Consider the following 11,117-nt stretch of genomic DNA (forward strand, 5'->3'; position numbering starts at 1 on the left):
GAAAGGACAACATATTCATGATCAAGTTAATAATTGAATCTTTGTTTAGTGTTAAATTGAACTTAATCCAAATTTTTGTTCTCTTCCCATTCATGTCCTCAAACAAGTAAAATCATTTACTTTAGTTTAGCTTAGATTAAAAAGATAATTCGATATTCAAATAAAATACCACCGTATCTAAAAATCATAATTACATTGACAGTGTATCTTATAATTGGATTTGAAGTGACAAGGAGGATACGACAAAAAGGAATCAAACCTTCGGTGAGACAAAACTGTATTACAAGTAGTTACAACAACAACCCAAAAGACAAAACCTAAAGACTATTGTCTTTCTCTCTCACTCACTATCGTTACAAGCAAACGCTAAGATGACTAGTTTCCTTTTGATTTCATCATCCGACTTTCTTTGTATTCTCACCCTAAAATCCGAGGCGATTTCATTCATCGATTCCATAATCTTCACCAAAGTATTTATCCACAAGACTGTTCGCCATGACTCTCAGCTCTTCGTTCTCATGAAACTGAAACCGTTCCATTGCATCGATACCGTCTTCTCCTTCCACAAGCTTTGGCCCTTCCCCGTTTGGCATTCCTCTTAAAACCTATCCACCAAAGAAATCAAAACCAATTAGGATCATTCCTGTTCCAAATATGACTATGCGACATCAACATATAAGCAAAACTCGTGTCTCATTGAGCTTTTAAGAGCCATTTAATTAGTTGCTTACCAGCTCAATGAACTGAAGACCAAGCCTAGCAGCTTCGATATCAGGAGATCTGACCAGCTCAATGAAACCCCGGAGGCAACCGCCACTGACAATAGAGACTAAATGCTCTTGAATTATCCTTGGTTTTCTGTCTCCTTCTGCAGATTCTACACAGAGATTTCCCAAGACATAGGCAACTTCTTTCCTTATATCAAAGGGGGATGTGGAAAGAATCCGTAGCAACAATGGCATTACTTCAGTAGAATGTATCATTCTCTTGTGTTCAATAGATCCCGCCGCTATATTAGATAGCACCCAAGCAGCTTCCTACAGAATCGAGTATAGTGATGAAAGCTTCATATAATTGTAAAAAATTAAAACCACAACGGGAATGTGATACTGACCTTCTTTAAAACACGGTGCTCGCTTCTTAAGCACTTTGCAAGCACACCAATGATGCTTTCTGAAATTTAGTTTGCAATATAAGTATCTTGAATATATAGGATTAAGGTGATGATGTTTAACCCGGAAAAGATAATAGATACTAGCCTTCAGTGTTCTGTTCACGGATAAGAATTGTTAATACTGCTTTGGGATCAACAGCGACAAAATTGCCTAAACTTCGGAGAACCTGGATTCACATTTTTGTTTTAGAGATAATCAAGAATGCAACATTTGAAAATTAAGGACCACGTAGTGAGTATTCTGATTCTAATCATTCATGCTAATATGAGTATAAATGACATCGATGGGACTTGGAACTGGAAGCAATTGAATAGCATAATCTGAGGTAATATTTTAACTAGAATCCTGTTTCTTTTGGACGATAAGGTCTATCTGAAAGTTACCGGGATGAGAAGTTGTAGGCTACTTGAGGTTGCTAATCTGTCAATAAGTAGTTGAAGAATGCCTCCCTTCAAGAGCATACTTGTAGCGATATCTGAGAGGGCAGATAGGTAAACAATGATCCATGCAATTTCCGTGGCAGTTTCCTCATCCCTGAATCCAACAATCAATAATATTTTGATCAAATTATTCACCAAAATTGAACAATAGAATATCAATGGCATAAAACAGACCCCTATAAATCTAAAGAATCACTAAAAAGCAAGACACCACAACACGCTAAGAAATTGTTGAAATTCAGAGAGATGTAACTTTGCTCACGTTTTCTTCAAGTGTCGAAGAATTGCATCCAGTATCCCATCAATTTTAACAAGTTGTGCTGCTGCCTTTGACTCAGGTCCCTGTATTAAGGTATAATGAAAATAGTTTGTAACAAAGGCTTGTAAATTATAACCAAGGTGATAATATCCGTGCCAGGTTTTTCCCCACCTTAATCAGATTTGACAATGCCCATGCAGCTGTTCTCACTGTTGAACCCTTGTCGGGAAAAATCATACGTGCTAGAGGTGGCAAAGCCCCTTGAGACAAAAGAACATTTCTCAAATCTTCTCCTTCACCGGCAACATTACCAATTGCCCATGCGCACTGCTCAGCCACCGGTGCGGAGCTCTTTTCTGAATATAAACTTGGAATCATATGAAATCTAATCCAACAAAAACAATAGAGTAATAACAGACTTGGTTGGCCAGTACAACAAACCTCCAAGGTGAGCAATGAGTAACGGCAATGCAGGTAATAGAGCTTTTGTTTCTTCAGGTTTTCCAGCAGCAATGTTGGTAAGACACCAAGCTGACTCAAGTAACTGCAGTTAGACAGAACTGTGATCAAAAGATTACAACTCTCCTTAATATATCTTCTTTCAATGCATGAGTTACTTGTCAAAATCTACAGTAAAGTGCCGGACGAATATATAAGCAAATAAATGCAAGAACAAAGGTATAGTATTAAAGCATATATAAGGCAAATGTAACCTGTTCGTCGGGGGAGCCAAATGAAAGACACTGCACAAGTAAAGGTATTGCACCAGCACGGAGCGCAGCTTCAACAGGAGGGAACTCAGATTTTGATAATAAACGCCTGAGTTCCCGAAGAGCAGTCACCCTCTTCTGCATTGCACCTTTTCCCCTGAAAATTGAGATAAGAAGTAGATATCAGAAAAAAATCACGAACAATACCTGAAACAGTGAAGAAAACGAAAAGAATGACAAACAAAAATTGACAGATTCACTTACTGGTATTGAACAGCGGACTTGAGCTCTTCCACAGATTTACTGGCTTGAGCCTCCAATATAGGCTGCTCTTCATCAACCATCATCTCATTCTCAACAAGAGCATCCTCAACATCGCCATTAGTACCCACCCTACAAAGCCGCTTTGCCCTAACCAGTAATTCCCTTCTTTCCTTCGCCACTGTAACAGCTTGTTTTCGTCTTCTTTGTCCCGCAACATTTCCAACTACACACCACCATTTCCAGAATTACAATCAAATCCATGCCACCAATTGTAAATTTATATGGTTCTGAACTAATCAATATACATGAAAAACCAATACTAAAAGGAATGAAGCATCTAAATTTGTTCCTACCCTAATCACCAACTAACCTAATTATCTCGAGAAGCAAACAAAAACACTACACTAACACTACTCAGGTGCCAAAATCAAGTTGAGGGTTTACAGTAAAAGTCAGAAGGAAAATCACCTGAAGACTTTATTGGGTCCCTTCGATTAGAGGCGGAGCCATCATCCGCCATTGAAGAAGCTTGAGCACAGCAAGTTTCTTCGAGAGTAGGGTTTTTGATTCGGTAATTTCACCGGAGTAAGAATAGGATTTCGCCGAAAACGAATTGGTTAATTTGGATCCGTTCCCTCGCGCCCGCCCAGCAAAAAAAAGAAACACGAAAATTTTGCCGACTCATATTTGCATATAATTTCATATTAGTCCCTAGTATTTCCAAGTATACAATAAATAGCCCATTTAACTTTATTACCAATTTCCGAATGGATCAACGATCGTGGTTTCACGAAGTCTTTGACATTCGCCTATGTTGCAAACTAAAATAATGACATGGCGACTCATCATTGGTTCTTTACGTACACCGTAATCTAATGTGACGCATGTGGTAATAACTCTTGTGTCATAATACACGTGTCACGCATCCACATGATCCTCTTCCCTGAACATGATGAGTTCACACCGGCTGGCTTTTTCTCACCCACTTTTCCGTCACTTTCTCGGTTCATTTTCTCGAGAAAATAAAGAAGACGAAGACGAAACCTGAAACCAAAGCCAAATTCTCTCGATTAACAGAAATTCCTTTGGATCTATCGTCAATGGACCTAATACCTCAGCAGCTCAAGGCCGTAACTCTTACACACGTCCGGTACCGTCCCGGAGATCAGCTCGGACATTTCCTCGCCTGGATCTCTCTCGTCCCAGTCTTCATTAGCCTCGGTGGATTCGTCTCTCATTTCCTTTTCCGGCGTGAGCTTCAAGGGATCTTCTTCGGTATAGGTCTCGTGATCTCACAATTCATCAACGAGTTTATCAAAACATCTGTAGAGCAAGCGCGTCCCGAGACATGTACGTTGCTCGAAGCTTGCGATTCACATGGATGGCCATCAAGCCACTCGCAATTCATGTTCTTCTTCGCTACGTATTTCAGTTTGATGGGATGTAAAGGAATTGGATTCTGGTTTGGTTTAAGAAGCAGATGGATTATGAATCTTCTTCATTGGTCTTTAGCTGTTGTTACCATGTATTCTAGGGTTTATTTAGGTTACCACACGGTGGCGCAGGTTTTTGCTGGTGCGGCTCTTGGGGGTATTGTTGGTGCGAGTTGGTTCTGGGTGGTGAATTCTGTGTTGTATCCATTTTTTCCGGTGATTGAGGAGAGTGTATTGGGGAGATGGCTATATGTTAAGGATACTTCGCATATTCCTGATGTGTTGAAGTTTGAATATGACAATGCCAGAGCTGCTAGGAAGGATATGGATTCTGCTAAATCTGATTAATTTGGCTAATTTGATTTGGTAAGTCGAAATTTTCTTCACTGTTTCATTGATTTTGATCTGATTAGGTCTTAGAATAAGCATTTTTGGGAATCAGCTTTAGCTTTTGATACTTGTAGGTCAAGAATGTTTGTTTTGCTATATGAGTAGGTAGTCACATTTGTGTATAATGTACCACTGTAGCATTAGAAAATACAGGAAGAACAATGTTTGTGTAAAAGCAGTTTAAGTCATTCTTCTTGGAGTCCATTAGTTGTTCTGCTCATCCCTCATGACATTGAATCTGTTTTCTCATTGCTTAATGCCGACAACAAATCAGTTCTGTTTGAGTTTTTTCTTGTCTTCTTCTTTGTTCCGCAAGCACATCTCATTTGCTTCATCCATCTGCAGGTCGAGAACTCGGGTATTAGCGGTCTTGTTATCCTTTTTCTTTGTTACATTATATCAGGAATGGCAAGGAGATGGGAGATTCCATTTATGCTACCGTTCTATGATTAGCTGCTCACCTGAACATTTCACAAAATGAAACTTCTTCACACTTATGTTATGAAGTGATCTTTGTATCTTTTTTCCTTTTCTTTCTTTGCATATTCACTTATCTATTGAAAGAAACAGTTTCGTAAATTAAAGAAAGTTATAGAGGTCTGTGGTTTTGGCATCTAAATTGATGTTCTAGTTTGTTAAATTACTGTTACTTATTAACTCGTTGCAAAAAAATAGTCTTACTAGGAACAAGCTTCAATGCAATGCAAGTTTCGAGTTCTAAATGATACACTTCATTATGTGATGAGATTCTTATTTATTTACCCTATGTCAATATTCTAAGATGAGAATCGAGAAGATTGGAATAATGCATTTTTGTTTAAATCATGTTGACAAAATTAGTAAATAAAAACTATGTAAACTATAGTTAAAAACCATTTAAAATGTAAACATTTTGAATAATCAAATATAAAGTTTTTAAAAGTAGTTTTTACATGAATAAATATATTTTTTTAAACCATAAAAATTAATCTAAGTATTAAATACATTCGCGTGAAAAGCGGTTGAACTAATAACATTCTCTTACAGACCCGTCAGATGGGAAAAGTGCTTAACCGGTTTATTTTCAATGCATTGAAATTCAACACTTAGATTTTTTGAAAACAAAAATATTTTCTATAATAAAAAAACTTAGTTAATTCTACCAAAAAAAACTTAGTTAAACGAAAAAAATATTTTCATAATCAAAAAATAGTTTACATAATAAAGATATTGAAAAAACAATAAAAATTAATCTAAACATTACTTCCATGATAAGAGATTGAACTAATAACATCTCTTACAGACCCATCGGATGAAACTAATAACACCTCTCACGGACCCATCAGCATCGGATGAAACTAATAACACCTCTCACGGATCCATCAGATGGGACGGGGTGCTTAGTCCGGTTTATTTTTAATGCATTGAAATTCAACATTTAGATTTTTTGAAAACCAAATTATTTTATATAATAAAACAAATTGTTGACAATAATCAAAAATATAACTAAAAAGATAGTTTACATAATAAGAATATTTTAAAAAAACCATAAAATTAATCTTAGTGTTAAATTTACTTGCGTGAAAAGCGGTTGACCTAATAACACGGCTTAAGGACCCGTAGGATGGGACGGCATGCTTAGTCCGATTTGTTCTCAATGCATTGAAATTTAACACTTCGATTTTTTAAAAACCAAAATAATTTATACACTAACAACGTTTAGTTAAAAAAAATATATACATTTTATATAATTAAAAAGATAGTTTACATAATAAGAATATTTTTAAAAAACTATAAAAATTAATCTTAGTGTTAAATTTACTTGCGTGAAAAGCGGTTGAACTAATAACACGACTTAAGGACCCGTAGGATGGCACGGCATGCTTAATCCGGTTTGTTCTCAATGCATTGAAATTTAACACTTAGTTTTTTTTAAAACCAAAATAGTTTATAAAACTTTAGTTATAATAAAACAAAACAAAAAAAGCATATTCAAAAATATAATTAAAACATAGTTATTTAATAAAAAAATAATTTGCTTAAGGAGAGAGAATGATACCAATTTATGATCGAGATTGAAGCATTCTTGTGTTATCAAACATTCAGAAGAACCCTAGATTTGAAGAAGAACGGAAGATAAAATACCACGGAAGAGAGGAAACTACTTTCTGCGTTTAATGTCTCGTTACAATAATCCTGCATAAAATAGAGCCCAAGTAGGAAAGTTAATTGAAGATGAACAGCTGATGATACCAATTCACAACGAATCAGAATCAAATCTCAAAAATAATTTTAAATAAAAAAATCTCTTACCATAAGTTTTTGGATTTAAAGGATCCGGGAGAATCGTCGTCCTTGCTTTTGCTTAAAGCAGAAACCTAGATGAATCATACCTGTTGACGTGCAAAAATCAGAAAACAGAGTCACGTAACGATAAAAAGAGAATCGATGAACCCTAGAAGACCCCAACATATATGAATCATCAACGACGGAGTGAAATAGAGAGAGAGATAATGAATTTAAGTTAACCTGATCGTAGAGATGGCTCTCTCAGACTGAGATCGCTGATCCTTTAGTCAATCAGAATAAGAGAATTAGAGAGAATGAAGACGACGAACAAGTGTAAGAAATTGTTGTTGCAAAAATTGTAATATTGGGGATAAATAGAAGCATAGCATTAGTAAAAAAGAAAAAAGGAAATAACAGGAGCGTGGAAAATCACTAACGTTAATAATTGGAGTCAAATCAACCGACTCTACCAATTAATAAATATAGCATTCAGTTCTCTCTCTCTAGTCGCCGCCGCAAACCAGACCCCTTTTCCAAACGCCTTTTGCCTCTCCGGTGATCGGCTTCGGCCGGCGCCGTGAGAGGGCTTCTCTTCCTCTCTTCTCTTTTTAGTTTTTCTTTTTTCTTTGTGTCGTTTTCTTTTAGTCAGCGGCGGCTCCTCCTTCTTTGTGGCTTAATCAGAGACTTTTAAGCTGACGGCGAGCGGTTGTTGTTCTCTCAGATGGAGGTTCGTTGGTGGATCTACAATGGGGAACATTGGCTCTCGACGACTGCAGCAGATCTGATGGTTTCCTTCTTCAGCCCCTTCACGGAGGTACCTCTCCTCCGATGAGCCTCCTTGGTGGTGGTGGTTCAGTGTTAAGAAGGTACAGAGGGAGGTGGATCGTGGTTTTCGAGCTTGGCTGTGAAGATCTTACCGATCCTGGGCAGATTTACATGTTTCAAGGCCTTCTAGCTATGCTGCCGCCAACGACTCCTAATGGAAAAATAATTTGAAGTGGGAGAGAAAAGAAAACCATTTGGATGGTTGAAGAAGAAGGAAAGCTCTCCAATAAAGCCCCGGCTTCAAGAACTTTTGTCTCAGCCCGGTATTCGGTTGAGTTTCAGTCGGATTAGTATATCCGTTTTAGGCTTAGGACCGAAATAGTGAAAGCCAAGGAGTCAAAACCTTTCTGAAGTTGCGCTTTTGGCGTAGATGCTATTAGGACACGTTCTACACTCGGATCTTGAGGGACTAATAGCTTGGAATTGGATTGGATCTCAGGATAGGATTTGATGTGCTTTGTGTTAGTAATTGTTTTTGTGTCATTGGGTGAATTTAGGTGGTTTAAGAGATGATTTCACTTAGAGTCGTGGTGTAATTTATCTCGTTATGGTTGAAAAAATACAGTGAATTTCAGTTGGGTAACGTTGAATCCATCTTAGTGTTTCAGGGTGATACTAGACTGATTCATTGTATTTGGTTAAAATATGTTGTGGTCTAATGATTTGTACCTTTGAATTGGTTAATGGAAAGTTGTTGTTGAGCCAAAAAAAAATAAAAAAAAATCAACCGACTCTGCTAAGAAAAGGAAAATCAGTCGATTACTAACGGCTACTTATGGAAACAAATGGAAATTAACCGACTTTAATTTTAAGCTAACAGTAAAAAAAACACTGACGTTATATGTTGAAAATTTGAAATAACCGACTTTGGTTTATTATTTGTATCATCACTATTCAAATTACCTTTACGGCCCAACTAAATAATATAGGGCTTTGAAGAAGCCCATCTAGAAGTTAATATAAATTAAGTTTTTAAGGGCACAAGAATGACGTCATATTAGTAAACCCCAATTACAACTCTGATTCTCCTTCCCGGCGATATGAAACGAGCCGGCGGCGGTGTCGACTTCATCAGCTCTCTACCCGACGAAATCCTCCACCATATCCTCGCCAATACACCTACCAAGCTCGCGATCAGAACCTCCGTCTTATCCAAACGATGGAAGCATGTATGGTACGAGACACCTTCTATCTCAATTGTTTGCAATAGAGTAGATCCTGATTCGCTAAACAAAACCCTAAGTAGCTACTCGACTCCCAAAATCAAGAGTTTCGATGTTACTATAAGCAGAGATGTCACCGTACCTGAGATTGATACCTGGATTAATCTCGCTCTGTCACGCAAGGCTGAGAATGTATCTCTCAGATTCACATCTCATTATAGATTCCGAGATACATTCTTCATCAATTCCTCTCTGAAGCAGCTTAGTTTGACTTTGGTTTATTGCATTCTGAATCCCAAGTGCGTTGTCTCTTGGTCATCGTTAAGGAACTTGTCGTTGAATCGTTGCAAGGTGTCTGATGATTCAATTGCCAAAATTCTCACTGGTTGTTCATTGCTCGAAAGCTTGACATTGAATCTCTGTGATAGACTCAATGATCTTGATCTGAGCAAGTCACTAAGTTTGAGAAGACTGGAGATACTTGGAGACCGTTGGACACCAGAGAGGATTGTAGCGCCACACATTCGTTATTTGAGATTGGAAAACTATCAGCGACCATCTACTTTAGTGGATGTCTCATCTTTAACCGAAGCTAATCTCGGTCTTTCAAAACATGTACTTGACTATTTCACATGTGAAATGGAGACTGAATCGCTTCAATACATGGTGCGACAGACGGTGGTTAAGTTGCAAAACATAAAGAAGCTTACTATTGGGGGAATTTTTCTTCAGGTAATGATGACCAATTCTCTAATGCCTACGATTTTCTATGTCGTAGAGTCGTGCTATAGGATAACTTAGTTGCACATTCAAATGTTGGATTATGGATAAGTTTTCAACTTTAAGGAGCATATGAAGTCTCTCTGTGGAATATGGAAACTTGAAGTTGTTCGGTATAGTAGAGATATATGTCTCTGTAGTCACTTACTTTTTGTGCTTTTGTCATTCTTTTGCTAGATTCTATCTCTTGCCGAGCTCTGTGGTGTTACTCTTCCAGTCTTCCAGAATTCAATATCGAAGCTTTGACTGTTGAAACGAGGATTGATCAGTCTGTGATTCCTGGTCTAGCAAGGCTGCTACAAAACTCTCCTGGACTTAAAAGGATAACAGTTAACATAACGAAGTGCAACACCACACCGGTATCTTTTCTACAGATTATTCTTTTTAAGAACCGTTTCCTTCACTTTTTGGGCTAATGCAGATAGATGTGAGATATTTTGTAGAATCAAAGATCACTTCTAGTAGTTTGCTTGAGCATTCTTTTTTTATGTCGACAGGATAAGCATCTTGACAGACACTTGAAATTGCGAGGCTTGAATCCTGATCAAAGCTGGATATCGAAATATGGGGTCTTTCCAACTGTGGAGCAGACATCTGCAAAGATGAAACATGTGGATTCGTTCATAAAACTTGTCATGGGAAACACAAAGACATTAGAGAAGCTGGTTTTACAGTTTGGAGATTACCTTGATGCAGCATATCAAATGGTTCCAACATTATCTTACGACGATATCCAAATTGTGATCAAGAAAAGACGATCTTAAATAGTACTAGTATATTAGTATATGCTATGGACCACCGTAGATGGCTTAATTGTCTTGGTTAACGTGTCTACAAATTAATTGTTTTGATCTTAAATTTATGATTCAGAGCTTTAGGTTTCTGTGTTCACATTGAAGGGAACAACAGTTATAGCTAGTCTTGTAGGTTAGTCTCCGTGTGATTGTCGTTTTTGATGTGTCTTCACTGATCAGTACACGCAAAAGGCAAAACTTTCCTCCGTCCAAAGCGGATCTCTATATTACGTTTCTGTAGAAACTTAAGGTCTCTCTCACACATGTGGTGAAAAGTGATAGTTGAAGCAATGTTTGAAAATTAATATCTAAAGCTTCTAATTGACAAATAAAAAGTGTCAAAAAGGAAAAAATAAAATTTCAAGGGTTGATTTTTTTTTTTTTTTTTTTTTTTTAATATATATATATATATCATGCTTTTGCTTTAGTTTGATTTATTTGACTTCTTGGTATAGTTTTTGGTTTATTCCATTCACGAAAATTAATTTGAAGAGAAATCTTTTGACTTTTGCTTTGAATGTTTAGATGAATGAAATCTAGAAACCAAACAACAACTTGAAATTTAATTTGGTTTAATATAGATTGGTTTAGTTGGATTCCATTTCCCCCATTCGTT

The 11,117-nt window shown here is 37.0% G+C and overlaps 4 protein-coding genes across 5 annotated transcripts; 3 read left to right on the top strand and 1 right to left on the bottom strand.

Annotated features, from left to right (window-relative positions):
• Positions 1–108: 108 nt before the first annotated feature.
• IMPA-9 (importin alpha) lies at positions 109–3,532 on the bottom strand. Its single transcript, NM_120385.4, has 11 exons — positions 3,317–3,532; positions 2,849–3,071; positions 2,588–2,741; positions 2,316–2,418; positions 2,046–2,230; positions 1,878–1,957; positions 1,559–1,709; positions 1,260–1,341; positions 1,115–1,173; positions 732–1,037; positions 109–605 (listed from the first exon to the last, which is right to left on the bottom strand). The coding sequence occupies exons 1-11, from the start codon at positions 3,366–3,368 to the stop codon at positions 441–443; spliced, it is 1,560 nt and encodes a 519-aa protein (NP_195927.2). The 5' UTR covers positions 3,369–3,532; the 3' UTR covers positions 109–440.
• A 218-nt stretch (positions 3,533–3,750) lies between these two features.
• On the top strand, positions 3,751–5,373 carry LPPgamma (Phosphatidic acid phosphatase (PAP2) family protein). Its single transcript, NM_120386.4, has 2 exons — positions 3,751–4,647; positions 5,017–5,373. The coding sequence occupies exon 1, from the start codon at positions 3,949–3,951 to the stop codon at positions 4,627–4,629; it is 681 nt and encodes a 226-aa protein (NP_195928.1). The 5' UTR covers positions 3,751–3,948; the 3' UTR covers positions 4,630–4,647; positions 5,017–5,373.
• Positions 5,374–7,253: 1,880 nt separating this feature from the next.
• Positions 7,254–7,935, top strand: AT5G03090 (Mto 1 responding down protein; the record flags this gene model as incomplete). The annotated part of the gene is made up of 2 exons (NM_120387.1): positions 7,254–7,272; positions 7,661–7,935. The coding sequence occupies 2 exons, from the start codon at positions 7,254–7,256 to the stop codon at positions 7,933–7,935; spliced, it is 294 nt and encodes a 97-aa protein (NP_195929.1).
• Positions 7,936–8,751: 816 nt separating this feature from the next.
• Positions 8,752–10,828, top strand: AT5G03100 (F-box/RNI-like superfamily protein). 2 transcript variants are annotated; one of them, NM_120388.4, is made up of 3 exons: positions 8,752–9,659; positions 9,885–10,066; positions 10,205–10,828. In NM_120388.4, exons 1-2 carry the CDS (start codon positions 8,805–8,807, stop codon positions 9,951–9,953), a joined length of 924 nt encoding a protein of 307 aa, NP_195930.2. In that variant the 5' UTR covers positions 8,752–8,804; the 3' UTR covers positions 9,954–10,066; positions 10,205–10,828. The 2 variants fall into 2 exon arrangements, with proteins under 2 accessions (NP_195930.2, NP_001331434.1); NM_001342686.1 differs by lacking the exon at positions 10,205–10,828 and having other exon boundaries at positions 8,758–9,659; positions 9,885–10,164.
• The last annotated feature ends 289 nt before the right edge of the window (positions 10,829–11,117 follow it).

This window comes from Arabidopsis thaliana, chromosome 5 (assembly GCF_000001735.4).
Source record: "Arabidopsis thaliana chromosome 5, partial sequence".
NCBI classification, from domain to species: domain Eukaryota; kingdom Viridiplantae; phylum Streptophyta; class Magnoliopsida; order Brassicales; family Brassicaceae; genus Arabidopsis; species Arabidopsis thaliana.

Excerpts from the sequence above, each read along its gene's own strand:
- IMPA-9 (NM_120385.4), bottom strand. The coding sequence starts at position 3,368 with ATGGCGGATGATGGCTCCGCCTCTAATCGAAGGGACCCAATAAAGTCT. Across the intron at positions 2,231-2,315 it reads ACTCATTGCTCACCTTGGAG|AAAAGAGCTCCGCACCGGTG; the intron begins GTTTGTTGTACT and ends GTTTATATTCAG. Across the intron at positions 606-731 it reads GTCTTCAGTTCATTGAGCTG|GTTTTAAGAGGAATGCCAAA; the intron begins GTAAGCAACTAA and ends TTTGGTGGATAG.
- LPPgamma (NM_120386.4), top strand. The coding sequence starts at position 3,949 with ATGGACCTAATACCTCAGCAGCTCAAGGCCGTAACTCTTACACACGTC.
- AT5G03100 (NM_120388.4), top strand. The coding sequence starts at position 8,805 with ATGAAACGAGCCGGCGGCGGTGTCGACTTCATCAGCTCTCTACCCGAC. Across the intron at positions 9,660-9,884 it reads TTGGGGGAATTTTTCTTCAG|ATTCTATCTCTTGCCGAGCT; the intron begins GTAATGATGACC and ends TTCTTTTGCTAG.